This window comes from Motacilla alba, chromosome 1 (genome assembly GCF_015832195.1).
Source record: "Motacilla alba alba isolate MOTALB_02 chromosome 1, Motacilla_alba_V1.0_pri, whole genome shotgun sequence".
NCBI lineage: Eukaryota > Metazoa > Chordata > Aves > Passeriformes > Motacillidae > Motacilla > Motacilla alba.
In genome coordinates this window covers 38,696,123-38,714,046 of record NC_052016.1, presented here as the reverse complement: position 1 = coordinate 38,714,046, position 17,924 = coordinate 38,696,123, and the positions used below count along the sequence as shown (strand labels likewise).

The 17,924-nt window shown below is 42.2% G+C and overlaps 1 protein-coding gene across 1 annotated transcript in view; it reads left to right on the top strand.

Moving 5' to 3' along the window:
* The window catches only part of LOC119700064 (ovostatin-like), a 29,170-nt gene extending 17,631 nt beyond the window's left edge, over positions 1–11,539 (top strand). Inside the window, exons 24-36 of the mRNA XM_038134359.1 lie at positions 427–603; positions 1,086–1,167; positions 2,047–2,203; positions 2,662–2,736; positions 4,030–4,195; positions 4,760–4,980; positions 6,065–6,280; positions 6,426–6,550; positions 6,745–6,835; positions 9,324–9,395; positions 9,949–10,051; positions 10,819–10,893; positions 11,339–11,539. Coding sequence (XP_037990287.1) covers positions 427–603; positions 1,086–1,167; positions 2,047–2,203; positions 2,662–2,736; positions 4,030–4,195; positions 4,760–4,980; positions 6,065–6,280; positions 6,426–6,550; positions 6,745–6,835; positions 9,324–9,395; positions 9,949–10,051; positions 10,819–10,871 — 1,538 coding nt within the window. The 3' untranslated portion in view covers positions 10,872–10,893; positions 11,339–11,539. The remainder of the gene's footprint in view (positions 1–426; positions 604–1,085; positions 1,168–2,046; positions 2,204–2,661; positions 2,737–4,029; positions 4,196–4,759; positions 4,981–6,064; positions 6,281–6,425; positions 6,551–6,744; positions 6,836–9,323; positions 9,396–9,948; positions 10,052–10,818; positions 10,894–11,338) is intronic.
* Positions 11,540–17,924: the final 6,385 nt, after the last annotated feature.

The following is a 17,924-nucleotide window of genomic DNA, read 5'->3' as shown; positions in this document are numbered from 1 at the left end:
TTTTTTGAGGTTCTAAACTCAGATTGTTTTCTAAACACAATTTCTAAGCACTCCGCAGCCTGTCAGCATCGTACCCCACACAACATGTTCACAAGTACATGCAAAAACAGGAAGCAGGTTGTAAAGGACAGGGAAATCTAAGCCTTCCAAGGGTTCATAGCTGTTTCTCAGAAGCTGTGCCAGCCAGTATTGGTGCTCATTTTTTTCTGTCAAATTCTCAGTTTCTCCCAGGTGTCCATCATACAGATAAGAAATGAAAAATGGGGATGGTTTGGCACTTTTCTTTTATGATGTGTCTTTGGTTACTATGATTAGTCTATATTAGTCATTGCCCTTGGGTTTATAATAAGTATAGAGCAATGTATAGAGCTGTGTAATAAAAACATGTCTGAACTGGGCTGACTTCTTACGCTTTTCACTCTTCAGGAGACATTTTGGGCACAGCTGTGCGGAACATAGATAACCTCCTCCATATGCCTTATGGCTGTGGAGAACAGAACATGGCCTTGTTCACACCCAACATCTATGCCCTGGATTATCTGAACAAGACTGGGCAGCTGACTGAAGAGATTAGAGTCAGGGGTACTGGTTATTTATCCACAGGTAAGAGGTTTTCAGATTCTTCCTTCTTCTTCCCCAGGGAAGTGCTCACAGGACCAAGCCTGACAGAGTTAAGAAGCATTTGGACAATGCTATCAGGCAGATGGTGTGATTTTTGGGGTTCTTTGCACGGTTAAGAGGTGGACTTGGTGATCATTGTTGGTCCCTTCCAATTCAGAATAAACTGTGATTCTATGATCTAGCATTGTGATTGTTTGCCTTGAACTCTTCAGCTCAACATGGTGAGCACTGATCTCTGAATTCCAGTACCACAATAATTGCCCAAGAGCAGGCAATAAGAGCACCCCAAAAGCAGCATGTCATTCTTCCAGGAGTAAAAGCTGGAATTCATAGTGGTTGGCATTATTCGCCTGACATACATTACCTGATACTAAATCCAAAAGTCTTAGTGCTTCAGTGGAACAAACAGCAGAACAAATCCTTTTCTGGGATTAGAAAATGTGTCTTCTTTATTGTGTTTTCAGGCTACCAGAAACAGCTATCATACAAACACAGGGATGGATCCTACAGCTCCTTTGGGTTACGAGATAGGGAAGGGAGTGTGTGGTAAGTGATGACACTTTCTATCTCCCTAGCTCAGGATCTTTAGGCTTTGAAAAAAAGATCCAAGTATTCAGTGATTCTTATTTTTAATAGACTAAATGAATATAGTTCAATTAATTTTAATCGCCTAGTAAAGGAGAAATTAATAACTGGAAAGTGGGCAACAAAAGGTTGGAAGCTGGAGTACATAATGTTCAACAGGAAGCTAAAGGATCTGGGTTTGTTCAGCCTGTAGAAGAATAAACTAATGGGAAACCTGGGTAAACTTTTCTGCTGCCTAGATGGGGACTGTGGAAATACAGTCAGACCCTTGTTGGAGCTGCACAGAGTGAGGACAAGAGTTTGTCCTATCTCAGGTTGCTACAGAGACAACTCCAGGTGGGTAGAAGGAATAAAAATCTTCCCCAGGAGAAGGCTGTAGCACTGAGATAAATGCCCAGAGCAGATGTGGATATCTCTATCCCTAGAGACTTTCACATGACTGGACAAAAGACTGAGCAGCCTGACACAGCTCTGAAGTTTGCCTTAGTTTAAGTAGGTGATTGAACAGGAGACTTCCAAAGGTCCCTTCCAACCTGGTTTGCTTCATAATTCAATTAACTAAGACTAGAAATTGCTAACATCAGTCACCAACCAGTGTCTATACTTTACCACTGCTCTAAAAGAATGATTTCTGCACAGTAATGGAGACATATCAGGTCAAATTTTAGTATCAGGATTTTATGTACTTTATTTACTTAAAACTTAGAAAACACTTTCTTCTTTTACCTCAAACATTATGAAGTTCTTTTTACATAATTTTCTATGCACATCCTATGCACTGGTTAATGTCTTTGGTCTTGTTCACACCATACCTGCCTTCTGTTTCTGGATCACCTGCAGGCTCACTGCCTTCGTGTACAAGTCATTGGAGCAAGCCAAACGCTACATCTACATTGATGACAATGTCCAGTCTCAAACTTTGATCTGGCTGGCAAGCAAGCAGAAGTCAGATGGCTGCTTTGAAAATGCTGGATCACATTTCAACAATGCTTTGAAGGTAACTGAGATAAGTATAGCCACAAACTTCCAGTCCTGCCATCTGGATTTATTCGGATAAGACACAAATTTACTCTTCACCACACTCTTACACTTCTTGGTAGTGTTATCTTGTGTCTCTCCTAGACAAGCAGGGCATGATTCTTATGTGTGCTCTTGATGATGAGGTAAAAAGAAGTAGAACTTTCTAAGCCTCGGGTTTTATTTTACACCACTGCATTTTGTGCTCAGCCACAAGTTATTGTCTGCTTTATTACACACCTACAAAAGCCAAGAAGATGCAGTCAATTATTTGCCTTTATTCTCTGTGAACTTGATCTTTCTTGTTCCTGTGCACACAGGGAGACAGAAATTACTGCTGATCTCAAATCTAACTGATATATGAACTGTGAATTAATTCATATGTTGTTTATTTCTAGGACATTTGTCCTAACCAGTCCTTTGCTTGCTTTTCATCAGGGTGGAGAAGAAGCTGAATACTCCCTCACAGCCTATGTTGTGGCGTCATTGCTGGAGGCTGGACACTCTGCTGCGGTAGGTTTTTGGTGCTTTTAGCCCAGTCCAACATTTGTCAAACTGCTCAAGTCACAGTCCACGCATCATCTTTCCTTTACAATGAGGAACTCAAATAGTCTTTGTAGGACAGTAGTTGATTGTAGACAGTCGTTTTCAGAACCCTGCAGTCCCCTGCAAGTATTTAATGAGTGTTACAATTCAGTTACATATCCAGTGCCTATGGATTCACTTGAAACACCCCTGAGGAAGCCAGCTGTTTTAGGCAATGGTAGTCTAAGTAGGTGCAAAATCCAGACTGAATTTGCCCACTCCATCCAAAATCCACTTGGAATTGTCGCTGAATTTGCCCAGTCCAAAGTTCAAGCTATCCAGCTCTTTAGTCTACAAACTCACTTTGCACATTTAGTTCCAATGCCCATTTCCCTGTGGAAATCTTAATAATGGAAGGAAGCTATGAGCTGCTGGTTATAGTACTTGGTTATAGCATTGGGAAATGAGAGCCAAGTTCTGTTCTCTGTAATATGTTTCCTGTATATCCTTGTGACCTTGTTTTTATGCCGACTTTGTTCTTTTTATAATGGGGAGGAGGAGAATTGTTCCAAATCTGACAAACATGTTCTAGATGTGCTGATTTTTTTAACATCCCTCAGACACAGGGTATGAGCCATCATCAAGGTACATGACACCAACAGGATGAATACATTGTGCAGAATCAAACAGTTCTATAGCAACATGAATTTAGTTTCCTACATCTTCATAAGCAGCTCCAAAACCCAGTGCCACATGTTAAGGGAAGCTGCAGAGTCACAATATGGTTAGTAGTGTGCTGGTGATGTCTGAGATGGAGAAGAGTTCACAGAGACAGTCAATAAGGCTAAAAGGCCTGAAGAGTTACCTTGGTAGCTATATCTAGCAAACAAGCAATATCCATTTGAGAGAACCTGCTTAATCATGAGGTCTCAATGCACTTTACATAGTTCTGTAAAAATGCTCCACATTTTATAGCTAAAGCAACCAAGGGACAAAGGTTTCACTTGAATAGGGTCATCTCATGAGTCAGGAAAAGAAACAGCACTCTCTTATTTTGCCTATTTTATCTCTAAATAAATTTAGAAAGGAGTCAGCATGACTTGAAGGGCATTTTTTTTACAGGATACACCCTGTAGACCTTTAAACATGCCATAGATCGTGTATATTTCTAGCATGAAGAGTCAGAGATTGCAGCTTAAGCAACGATGGAAGTATTTAAAAAATATTGTGTGGAGACACAAATCCAAGTACATGACATCCCACTGTGTTTTGCATTACCAGCATCCCGTCGTTCGGAGTGGCATGAACTGCTTGGAGACTGCATTTAACAGTGGGGTCCACAACCTGTATAACCAGGCCCTCCTTGCCTATGTTTATGGCTTAGCTGGCAGAGAGGAAAGACACCAGTTCTTCCTTGAGCGGCTGGATGGGGCAGCTGTCAGGGCTGGTAAGTGCAGCATGGCCATGGCAGAGGCAGTGCAGATGATGGAATGGCCTGTTGGATCACGTGAGCTGTTCTGATACACAGTTTTGTCAGGAATGCTCTCTCTTCCCTTGCCTTTTATGCCTGCTATGCTACTGAATTTATCTCTAGGAGTTTTTCTATCTGTCTCCTTTGGCTTCACAAAAGTTCCAGCTGTGGTATGGTCTATGAAATTTTGAAATAATTTAGGGGGAGAGAGAGTCCCCTGCAAGTCTCAGCTCAAGGTATTGAAAGATTGTACCTAATTTTTCAATTAGTTTCCTCTTCCAATGCTGAACAAACTCACTTCCCTTGGCTATGTCGTGTGCTCCTACCTAAGGTAGTTTGCAACTACCTTAGCATCCTTCTACTACACTGCCTTCACTTCAATCCCTCTTTGTCTCATACAGCCTGCTTTTATTAATTCCCTTTCCATCCCTTCCTGTTTTATTTTCCAGCTCGGTAGTAAAACTTACCCAGTTCAGGACACCAAGGTCTGAAAAAACTTGTTTTTTCCATCCTTTTTACACCCCACTTCTCTGTTTTCAGGTGGATCTGTTCACTGGCAGAGAGAAAACAAGCCACCAGCAGAACGTTTCTCTGACTTCTATTCACGTGCCCCTTCTGCTGAGATTGAAATGACCAGCTATGCGCTCCTAGCTTTGCTCAACAGAACCAAACACACTCCAGAAGACTTATCTCATATTTCCCGTGTTGTGTACTGGCTTATCAAACAACAGAACCCATATGGTGGCTTTTCCTCCAGCCAGGTAACAACTGGGTGTGGTAAAAAGAAAGTGTCTTGGAGCAGTACAGTTTGTAAGCTGAATCTTGAGAAATGACAAATCTTTCTGAATGCATATGAGTTTGAGTAATACTGGATAACTGGTGCTTTCATGGGTTGCCTTGTCAAAGGCACACCATGATCTGCGTAGCTTTACACATTATTTGGTTTTAAGCAATGAGAATTTACCTGAATTCTAAGTTAGCCATGGGCAGCAGTCACTGCTGACACAATATCATCCCAGGTCTTGTGCAATAATTAAAATCTGTTGCTCCGGAATCACAGAATCCAGAATGGGTCAGGCTGGAAGGGACAACAGGGGGTCATTTGGTCCAACCTCCCTGCTCAAGCAGGGTCATCCTAGAGCACATAGTGTCCAGACAGCTCTTGAACATCTCCAGTGAGGGAGACTTCACAACCTCTCTGGGCAGCCGGTCCCAGTGCTCAGTCACCTGCACAGTGAAGAAGTTCTTCCTCATGTTCAGGTGGAATTTCCTGTGCATCAGTTTCTGCCCATTGCCTCTTCTTCAATCGCTTAGCAACAGCAAGAAGAGCCTGGATGCATCCTCTGGACACCCTCCCTTCAGATATTTGTGAGATCCCCTCTCAGCTGTCTCTTCTCAAGGTTGAACAGGCCCAGTTCTATCAGCCTTTGTAAGAGATGATCCAGTCCCTTAATCATTCTTGTCATGATGCTCCTCTGGACCCGCTCCAGGAGCTAGCTCCATGTCTCTGCTGTACTGAGGAGCCCAGACTGGACACAACACTCCAGATACACCTCCCTAGGGCTAAGTAGGGGGGCAGGATCAACTCCCTCCACCTGCTGCTAAAGCCCTTCCTAATGTACCACAGATGGACTTACTGGTCACCAGAGCATACTGGTGGCTCGGGGACAGCTTCCTGTCCTGTCCACCAGGACGAGTTCTACAAGAACCTGTGTCTTGTCTCCCTGGCTCTTTGCAAAGCCCCCTTGCATTCACAAGTACTGACAAGGCATCAGGGAAATGCACTAACCTCACACACCATCTTACGCCTGGGTATCTAATTGGGGATCATGTTATTCTTTTCAGGATACTGTGGTTGCTCTCCAAGCTTTAGCCCAGTACGGATATCTCACTTTCTCAAAAAAAAATCTTAATACGATCCAAGTCCACTTCATGGAGACCCCCAGCAAGATTTTCCAGGTGAACGACAAGAACCGCTTCCTACTGCAGCAAGCGTCCCTACCCACTATTCCAGGGAGTTACAGCGTGGAGGTGAATGGCACTGGCTGTGTCCATCTGCAGGTAAGCAAGCTAGGAACTCTGCACCGCCCTCTGGGAACTAAGCAGGGGGCTCTCCATGCTTTGTTCCTCTCCATGCTTTATTCCTCTCCATATGTCATGCTCTCCTTTATGTCTGTGACCATCCCACATTTTCTATCTCTTTCAGACCACCCTGAAATACAACATCCATTTGCCAAAAAAAGCTGCAGGATTCTCTCTGTCTGTAAGGACAGCAAATGTGTCTTGCACAGGCAACTATCCACCAAAGTTTGACCTTGTCCTCTCTGCCAGGTAACTTCCTTTTATTGACCTACCTCCTTGCATTCACACTTTGGTAAAGCATCCAAGAAAGGATCTAAGTACGGGCAGTTAACTGGTGCTCTGCAGTTGTAGGAAGTAAAACGGGATTACTGGGAACTAAAAATGTCATTCACTGGTCTCCTTGCCATTTGCAGACCAGACTAACAGAACATCTCTCATTTTAGTTACACAGGAAACCGCAACGTCTCCAACATGGCTATTATTGATGTGAAAATGCTCTCAGGATTTGTTCCTGAAGAATCTTCCCTGAAAAAGGTAAAAAATGGGATCAATGTGAATGATAAAGCCTAAGAACATAGGAAGTTGATAAACAGAGTCTCCAATTAGCAAATTTGAGTCCATGGGAATAGTGCAAAGTCCCTGGGAATAGCCATCTCTCACATACTCTGGGCTTCAAATTTGTAGCTGTTTATGTGTTGAAGACAAATCTGTCAGGAGTTGCCAAATCCAGGAGATTAGCCCAGGAGAGCTAAGACTTCATATCCCCAGGTCCAACCAACAGCAAAGTTCAGTGTATATTCTCAATAAGCAGTCATACACCCTACACATATATAGTCATATATACATATTAGATGTGCCACACAGATCAGTAGAGAGGAAAGACAGCCCTTCCACAGACATGGATAACACAAATGGCCTTATCCTGTGCCCTTTTTCTGCCTCATCAGATTAAAATCTCATTTGTGGAAAAGAGAAATTAATAAATACATAAATATACAAAAGCACGCATATCCATGCAAATGCACAATGCAGTTCCTCATGGTAGCTGGCCTCAGGCACTCAGTCTGCCCAGCAGCTGCCCCTGCACCAACTCTGAGCAACTCTGTTGAGTTGCTGGCACCTGGACATTTTCCCCCTCCAAGGCCTGAGCCCCACTTCAGCGCCTGGAACTGAGGTCCCCATCACCATGCATGCATAGTGAGGGCTTCAAAAAGCATTCTTAAACATGCAGCAGGTGAGCTGAGGTCCTCTGGTTTCACAGTGATGTCAAACAGACACATGCACATAGAGACATGCAAATAAGTCTCCACTAGCTGCTCCAGACCAATGTCCACCTCCAAGACTGTATGGTTTCTCCAGAAATAGGCTCAGACACTCTGGTCCCTTTGGCAGCTGTCTTGGATCCTCTGCTGTTTCCAACATTTGGGTCAGGTTTATGCCTGACTCAGTAGCTGGCTGCTATTCCAGTTTATCACTAGTGAGCACATGCTGACATACATATTCCCATCACTACAAGCTTCAAGTCTGGTGTCTCAGGATGCTGGCACCCCAGGCACACTGTCCCTGTGATCTCTGATCCTCTCTTCAGTGACTTGCACTCTCTGCACACACGTTCACATGGAATAGAGAGCCTTTCACCCTGGAAAATTGCCAGGAACAGAGACTAATAAGAAGGCAGGAGAGGCTGTGGTGACCGGGTGCAGGGCAGACAAGTGTGCTGACCACCAACCTGTTCATGTGCAACTGGCCTCTTTATCTCATTTTCCACCTTTTTTCCTTCCAGCTGGATTTTATCCCTCTCTTTGTTACTTCTGGTTCTTCCCCTAAACACCCCATAAAAACTCTTTACTATTTATTTTATGGGACATCCCAGCATCCCATACTCAGCCCCATGGTCTGTAGGCAGCATTCCCTTCAGTCTGCAAGGTGATCGGGGGATATTCTGCTGCTGACTCACCTGGTGGCTCTCACACTCTGACTATGGGCTGGTCACTGCCCTGCGGCAGCCCCAGAGGGAGAGGGTCAGAGTGCTCCAGTGGCTCCGCTCAGGTTACTGGGGTTTCCCTGTGCTCCTTAGTGGTGTGTGCATGAGTCTGTAGTCACACAGCCTGACAGAATCTATGTGAGAAATACTTCTGCCATAGTTAAATTGCTTTAATTGGCATTTTGCATTATTATTCCTTTGAAAAGGGTTATTTCTTCTTCTACAGTACAGTTTAACAAACAACCAAAAAAAGGAGTTCATTGATCCTCCTCCTTTACTATCAAGAAATTTGAGTATCATGATGACAATTCTGGGGACAACACTGATAAGCCCCTCGTTTAGGTTCCTAATACAGTTTAGGTTCACAATAGATGAGTTACCTTCAAGTCATGAGCTGTAATTGAATAATTAATAATAAAATAAATAAAAAGAAGAATGAAATTCTTGGTAGAGTCTGCTCATACCTTGTGTATTTATAGTCATTCAGCATTCAGTCCTGAATTTTTATGGCTAGAACTGTGTGAGTGAAATTAATAAATTTTCTTTGGAAGATTTTTTCTGATAAGATGCTATTCTGTTTGGCATCCTACTCCTCTTCATATACACTTGGGGAAAGATAGCTGTTTTTTAAAGTTTGGAATATTTTAGGCTTGTATGTTTTGATGTTAAAATAATTTTGTTCCCATTCTTTTCTAAATGTTTTTAAACTTTTATTTAAAACATACAATGGACTAGCAAGCGAGTCAGCTTGAGCTGCAGAAATTAATTGTAAATTCTCTTTGAAATGAGAGAATTCTTAGGTTGATGGTGAAAGTCACAAGCACCAAAGCTGGCTGGTGGAACTGTTTACCACTGTGACAGGTCTGCATGCATCAGGTTATAAAAACACTCAACCTGCATTTCTTTTTTTGGCGACTAGATGGCGGGGTGGCATAAAAGGAGCACGGCAGCCGCTTTAAATGCGTTTTGCTGTGGAATCTGTAAGTCTCCTCGGCAAGTCTCCCGTGATAACACTGTTGTGTTTTGCCTTATTTAAAGCTTCGGTTCGAGAATTCCGTTGTGGATCGTGTAGACATCAAGAACAACCACATACTCTTCTACCTTCAGAAGGTAAGTTTGGGAGGTTACCTTTCAGTTTAATAAAACTGGAAGTTTAAAACAAGTCTCCCAAATAAAAGAAAAATCTTATCAATAGCATATTAACAATATCTATGCCTTAAAGATGTAAAGGTACTTCACTCAATCCAACATCACAAGGAGACATTGTGATCAAAGTAATTAAAGGGAGAAAAGTAGGGAGAAGATTCTTAGGGGTACTGAAGGTGATTTTGGCTGGGAAAAGGCAAGGAAAGAAACAAACAGTAATTTTCTATTACAGGATGAATGCTGATGTGCTGAAAACCACACTAACAGGGAAATAGGTTGGGGTAATTGGCAATGGAAATAGGAGGAGAAAAGAAAAGAGCACACAATTTTAGCAGCAACACATATTTAGCAACAGCTTTTAAACAATTATCTGATTTAACATCGAATTGACAAACTGGAGGGAACTGTAGAATAGCACACTGTCACACAGTCTGATTCAGAAATGAATCTGTTTAACCTTAGCCTCAGGGATAGTTATGAAAAGTTCTGATACATCTTCTTGTCTTGCCATTTCCAGGTTTCCCGTAGGGAAATCAGCTTCTCCTTCAGTGTGGAGCAAAGCCTGCCTGTCTCAAACATCAGACCAGTGCCTGTGCATATATATGATTACTACGAAACAGGTAGGTGACCCAGCAGGCCTCGGTAAAACCTGTGACATAGGAGGGACAAGGAGAGACCCACTTAGCAATTCTGCTGGTTTTGATTACTAGACTGCAAAGGCTTTGCAGAGCATAAACAGCTCCTGCCCTCCCGTGTTTACATTTCTTGCTTCAATTCAACATAAAGCAGATAAGAAAGTGATACGTGAGAGCTTCTTTCTTACAAAGCACGTACAAAAAGACATGTGGTTCCACTTTCTTTGAACAGTTTGGACATGACGGTTAAAATCAATAACTCAAAAGCAGCTGTGTTCCTGACTTCCCTGAACTGCATTAGCTAATTTTTTTACTTAACATCATCATTGCAGGCTGCAGCAAAAAGATCTTCCTTAGTGAAATTTAAATACCTAAGTAGGAATGACAGTCCCACTTAACAAAAGAGGAGTTTAAGTAACTAGAACTAGAAAAATAAATGCCTGACCACCTTTCTTGAACTGAATCCTAGCAGATTAGCAGCAGCAGTGAGAGAATTGACCCTGGAGTGCATTTTCTGCCACCTGATCCACATCTTGCATGGTGACAGCAATGATGTGTCCTGACAAACATGGTCAGAGTGCCCTGGTCTCTGACTATGCAGCCCTGCAACTGGGTGCCTTGACAAGTGGGAGTCTACCACAAAATTTATCAAATGTCTTCTGTTCTGTAGCATGTTAATGACAGATGCAGATAGACTGGAGTCAGAATGATTTCTCACTCATACAAATGTCTTCTTCCTTTCTTCTTTTCAGATGAATATGCCCTTTCAGAGTACAACACTCCCTGCTCCCTGTCTTCCAACTGAAATCAGATGTGTGCCAGGAGAGGTAATGATTGAGAAAGTATCAGGCAAGCAGCTGTAGAACAAGAAGAGGATAAGAGACTTGTTTGTTTTTTTTTCTGGGAATACAATGAAAAATGTGTAGAATAATGAGGAATAAGCAAATCCCGTATTGCTGTAGATCAGAATGACCCATTCTGGCCCATACTTCAAAAAGAACTGGGGTCAGTGCGGATTAGAAACTGAAGATAAAATGCTTTTCCTGACAAGGGAGATACTGTGCAATTGTTGACTCTGACCATCCATTGACTCTGACCATCCATCTTGTTTCAAAACTTATGACATATTCCAGTGGGGAATTTATGTAAAGGTACTCATTTGAAATGTATGTTCTGGGCCATAGATTCCTCTTAAGGAATCCTAATCTCAGACAATAATGTGCTGCTGCTGCTTCTGTAGTTTTTACTTGTTTTGGTCTTCCCATTATCCAGAAGGAAAATCCTGAAGAAATTGCTTTGATGCTCAGCTTTTTCAGCAATTGAACTGAATCACCTACACATGACAGAATTCTAATCACAAGAAGACAACTTTTGTGCAAGTTTTGCCTCTACCTAGAAAGAAATGTTTTCTTCAGATTAGCATCTCATATTTTACTACCCTTTGTAATAAAAACATTTTCATTGGCAATGGTATTGGTCCCAGCCTCCACTTCTTGGTCTATCTAGAACTGGGTGAACAAAACAGCCCAGGATATGGTAGGAGAGGAGCAGTCCAGTGCACACCCTGAGAGCACTGTTCAGTAGGATGCCAGGCTTGCCCGGAGATAGTTCAAGTGAAACTAATCCTGCCTCACAGTGCAGGAACCTCTGTGGCAGGGAGAAGTCATGCCAGAGATCCTCAGGCTCAGTGTAATCCCAGAAAGATGCAAAAGAAATGTGTAAACTGTGGGAGAGCATAAATGTTGGTTTGGAAGGACCTGGAAAGGTCACCAACTGCAGCCTCCTGTTCTAAGAACTGCCCAACAGAAACTAACCAGCAGAAGGGTGTTCAGCTTGAGAGTGGCACTGGGGTCCAGCAAGAAAAGCTGAATTCAGCAACACCAGGACCTAGGAAACCTTGAGAAGCAGCTAGAGAGTTGCTCTAAACATACGAGGAATATGACATGGGAACTTAAGGCTATTTGTGAATTTAGGTTCTGGCTGATGTGAGCTTAGTGCCTTAACACCCTTGAGAACCTGGCCCCATGCCCTGATTCTCTCAGCTCTCTAAATGCCACCTGGCATATGAGAGCATCAGGCACAGAGCAGCTTTTCATGTGCTAGCACTGTGCATGCAGGTGAGCCTGAAGGGGCACTTCGATGCACGAAACAACATTTATGATCACCTGTGCCACCTGTATTGCTCCTTAGGACACACAGAAATATGGGAATGGAGTTCTCTGCTTTTTTTTTTTTACTTGCTTTTTTTTTCTTTTTTTTTTTAAGTTGTATATAAGCTTGGTTTACTGAGAAACAAGAATAGTTTCTTATTTCTGGTGGAATTTATACCTTGCGAAAAAATAATGACATTTTGAGGGAAAAAAAAAGATCTTGTGAGGTGAGTAGCTTTCAAGTCTTTCAATTCCTCTCAAAACATTGAGTTTCTATCCCCAGCATTTCTCTTCCCATCAGAAGCAACCCCTGGGCACAACCTTTGACCCAAAAAGTCACACTGAAAGCAATGTTTTCATGTTTGCATGAGACCTGTGGTGACTTTTGCTACAGACAGACACATGCTGAGAAGTAAGTTATGACTCTGAAGATGTTAAGGGGCCAACTGACCCCAAACTCCCCCTTGGTCTCCCATCCCTGTCAGCAAAAAAGATTGTGTGAGCTTCAAGAGGGGTCAGTCAGGCTACTTGAATCCACCTTCCTCAGCTGTGTAAACTCAGCCTGCTGCTAAACAAAGCCTTTGTTTAATGTCATTCCAGTGAATGGCCAACTGCAAGCCTGGTCAGATGGAAACTGATATGAAATGCAGATGCTTTCAAAAGCACAGCATTTAAATTTTACTACAAATTTCCAAAACACTAGGCTGAGAGGGAATGGATGGAACAATGCCAGCAGTACGTAGCAAAATCTGCATTTTACAGCCTTCTTTTACCTCTTTAACACTTTTAACTGCAGTGCAGCTAGTGACCCAATTTTTTTTTCTCATGGAGCTTGCATCATGTGACGCTGCTGCTTCACAAATTCAGTTTGCTTAACCTCAGTGCAAGTCAGATGAAAAGATGTAACAATTGAAAGGAGCTTTAGACACTGACCTTGTAGGACCATGTGAATCAATCAGAAAATGGTAAGGGCCATATTCAATCTCCAAAAATGGCCAATAAATTTACACTCAGTTTTCTTTGATTGCTATAGTTAGAAAGATGTTCTAGAACTCTGAAATTACCATGAATCAATCTTCCCTTTGACTTGCAGTGTGCAAAAAAGGTGCAGTTCTTATGGGACCTGTCTGCTGTAGCCCATGGGAATGGGCCAGGACAGGCTCTGGAAGTTTTTCCCAGAGTTACAAGCTGCCAGGACTCTGACACTGTTTTGTGTAACAGCAAAGCACTTGTGCTATGAGCAACTATGAGTGACACTAGGCGTGGATGTGATGCTCCAGTCACTCCCTCCTTTCCACACAGTGCTCTCCAGCAGGCAGTTTTGCCTAGTGCTGGTCATTTATGGGTCAATAACAATAAAAAACCCCTAGTTCTTCAAAAGAGGACTATCAGGACTTTCTCTTATTCCCTGTCTGCCTGAGGCCAGCCTGTTTGCCCTGAGACAACTTGGGAACATCAACTGTTTAGGAAGATAATAAAAATTTTAAAAGACTGATGAGTCTTCATCAAGGACACATCCTCCAGCTTGTTCTGTACAGTGCTCAGCAGTTCAATATATAGCTGCAGAATATATTTTCACTGGAGACAAAGGAAAAATAGCCTTTATGTGAGGGGAATGAATCAAAAAACTTTTCAGGCATAAGGTCAGGGGTTGAAGGCACAAACAGGCTCTCCCTGGGGGGCGTTCCTAAAGTAGTGCAATTAATATATCAGGTAACACAAGAGTATTGTTTTGCTGCCAAGTAGATAATAATAACAGATAAAGGGAGAGAAAGCTGCAGGCTCTGAATAGCATTTGCATGCCTTCCATAATGTGTCTGGAGCAAGTTCAATTTCTGGGATGTCGTAGTGAAAAGAAAAATTCTTTGTAACAACAAAAAATGGATTTAGAAGCAAGATGTTGGTCAATGGCAAAAAGATCAAAGTACTCAAAAAGAGACTGAGCCTCCAGCATTTAGTGCTATCAGCCAGTTGTGAGAGACTCCTAACCCCAAGCTCTCTTTCCCATTCAAGTCCTAGCAACATCACGCCTACACTGAAGACAGACTTCAAAGAAATGAGAAGAGGTAGTCCCTGCTCTAAAAGAGGTAGGTCTTATGTCTTGCACTCATCTCCTATGAACTCTTGGTTCTGATAAAATAATTTTACAGCTTGAAGTGAGATCCACCATTCCTTTCTCAGAGCACTTGGATTAGACATATAGCATTTCCCAAAAAAATATGTCCAAGAAATTTCCTTTGGCCCATAAAGCTGCATCCAAAGACACAAGTAAAAACATTACTCTGTAGTGCTCTTCTCACAGACCAACCTGGAGTTCAGACAGATGATTCAAGTCTCTTATGTCAACAGTGCCTGAAACTGTAGGAAAATACTTTAAGGGTATGATTACCTCAGTAAAGCTCTTGTAGGATCTGTAGGCTGATGGCTGAATCCCTAAGGGAAAGCAGAACTCTATGACCCTTCTCGAGTCAATCCAGAGAAGAAGGGCAACCAGCCAGGGAAGGCTGTTCCACTTTAAACTGATGGAGGGAAGGAGAAGAAAATACGAGGGACTAATGGAGCTTCAAACACTTACAAATCTGTCACTGCAATGCATTTATGAGTCATCTCTGCAGAATGAAAATACAAAACAGGCTTTCCATAAAGCAGAGAAAAGCCATTGCAAAATAAAAGCCGCAGAGAGCTACATCTTTCCACATATGCCTGTCACAAGTTGTCACCTGAAATGAAAGCAAATGCTTCTACCTCCAGAGTGCAGAAGTTGCAGCTATGAAGAGAGGATAGTTGTGCATAGCTGTGAAATAGAAACAAAGGGTTAGGGGTTTGATCAGAGGTGAAAAGGTCAGAGAAGGATTTGGGCTTCCCTCAGCATGCTAGAGATGGCTGGTCTCAGGCACCTTCTGGTAGCCAGAAAAGCCACTACGTGACAACATCATGTGCAGCTTGCATCAGCTCTTGGTACACAAGGTGATTTCTCAGTACCAGTCATGAGCTGATTGCTGGCATGGGAGATTTAGGGGGGAACATGCAGCCAGACTAGTTGTCCCACATTAAGTTACATTTTATGGATTACATGTCAAATGTTCCCCACTTGATACTCATTGTTAAGTATTTTCTTTTCCCACTGTAATCAAAACCTGATTTATATTTGCAAGTGTGAAAAATAAACTTACTAAGGATCAGAGATTTTTTTGAGGGGTTTATTCAGATATTTTATTGGTGACCTCTTCACATTTGAATTGAATCCTTGATGCTGCCTAGAAAGACCACAAAGAAAGGAGGGCTGAAAAACTCTAGTTTCTGTCCAGGCAAGGACAGTAAAACTGCAAAACACTCCCAGAAGAAATGCAGACTTTCTTACTAGCCTGACTATAGCACTGCATTCATAGTTTAGCCTGAAGGCTGCCAGGTAATCTGTGTACAACTAGGAAAGATAATTTCATTTCCCTATCTACTAGTATCCACTCTGAGGCTTGTGCATATGCCGTGACAATAGTCAGATTCCAGCTTCACTCACCTTTCACTGGCATTTGTCACCAAATCTGTGCAGCAAAGACAGGCTTAATACTTCAGCTCACAGTATTCCTGCTCAGATCTCAGCCTCCACACATATGTAGAGAAAGGTCTCAGTTTTGAAAACGGATTATGGATGACCCATCCACACTCAACAGTCACTGAAGCCTTGCAACTGGCTGACCTTCGCCTGCCTTCATCTTTTGTATGGCTGCCCTTTCCAGGCATCACAGACCACTGAAATAAACTGCAGTCCTCCCCACCACCACATTTTGTTGAAAAAAATTCCATCCCTTATCAAAATCACTGCAAGCTGTGACTACTCTACTAGGGATATACATATTTTTTTTATGACCTTACCATCCTTTCAGCTGCTAGAGGACTTTGCCAAGGCTCACACATCTTAGAACAATGAAAGAAATCTTGCATGCTTGACTAGAGACCCTATTGACCAAGCAGAACTTTATCTGTAGTTACCATGTTTCAGCATTGTTCCCCAAACACCTGGGTCAAACCAAGCATTTCGACCTTCACCATGTCTAAACAAATCGTTACAAACTAATCTTTGAAAAGACAGTGTTACAGGAAGCAGCCATAGCCAAAATCACAGATTGACTCAGTGCGTTTCGGCTAATTTTTGTAGCTGTAATGACCAAGTTTCTTTGCATTGATCTTATTCTGAATGCAATTAACCTGTTCACAAGATAGCTGACAGTGCCTACACCACAAATACATGGATACAGATCTTGCAGACACATCCAAGTTGGCTTTAGACTGCATAAGTGAGATGGAGTACTAGAATTATATGAAATGTTAGCAGCCGCAAATGCATCAAAAACAGGAAAAAAACATGGAGCTCCAGAGACTGTTGGAATTTCCCTAAAGCCATTTGATGATTCCCACAGGAAAGAAATACAGCTCTTTTCAGTAATAGTGAGTGAAATTTGAGATCAAGAAACCACACAGAAAGACACAGAAATTGCTGTGACTGAGCAGCCCTATATGAAAAATTAGTTGCAGCCAAGTAGTATTAATTTAGTTTTCACAGCACGACAGATTTTATTTGTAAAGATAATCTTGTACTGGTTGAACATATCTAGTGCCTCAACTAAACCAAACCACAGCCATAAAGGCACAGTTTTTGGTGTCGAACTATGGCTGCAGCAGGACTGTTTCAGTGGCAGAAAGATATTTGTACTAAGCTGGTGGGACATTTTTTAACAAAGATAACTAAATCAAATTTAGCTAAATCAAACAGCTCATTCTACTGTTGCCAAGGCTCCCTCTCATTGCTCTCCATCTACAAACGCACAGATCTCTGCATGTGTATGTGTGTGTGTGCTACAGCTAAGCAAAAGTATCTGAGGTCTGAAGTTATGCCTCAGGTAACACTCAAAGTTAGGCTGGCAAAAACCTCCTTTTGAGTCAAGAATGCAAGACAATCTGTCTGAATACAGACATTAATCCAATATTTCCCAAAACCAAGAGCCTCTTCCAGCACCTGATGCTAGAATAAATATGGAGACTATTTAAAAGTCCATAGAGTGACAGGACAAGGGGGAATGGATTCAAACTGAAAGAGAGCAGGTTTAGATTATATATTAGCAAGAAATTTCTTGCTGTAAACTTGGTGAGGCACTGGCACAGGTTGCCCAGAGAAGCTGTGGATGCCCCATCCCTGGAAGTGTTCAAGGCCAGGTTGGATGGGGCTCTGAGCTACCTGGTCTGGTGGAAGGTGTCTGTGCCCCTGGCAGATGGTTGGAACTGGACGTTCTTTAAGGTCCCTTTCAACCCAAACCATTCCATGATTCTATGAAATACAGACTTGGTGATGAAGTACCATCTCTCTAACTTCCCCACAGAGCAATCTTCACAAGCTTCTCGAACATATGCAGCTGAGTTAAAAAGAATCGGTAGAATTTGAAAAGCAAAGACATGCAGTCAGCAAATAATAACAATAAAAATCATGAAAAACAAATGTCAATGGTTTCGTGAATATTTGCCCCAAAAACAACCTTTTTGTTGTATCCAGTGGAATCTTCTTTAAATCTCTTGTGAAAGACAAGTTATTATATGTTATAGCCAAGAAGACAGGATGGCCTCTGTTTTCCTTTGTTATCATAAGGTTACAGTGGCTTTTTTCTACCCAGGAGACTTGTTTGGTTGCAAATCTGTTAATTCAACAACTTCTCTAT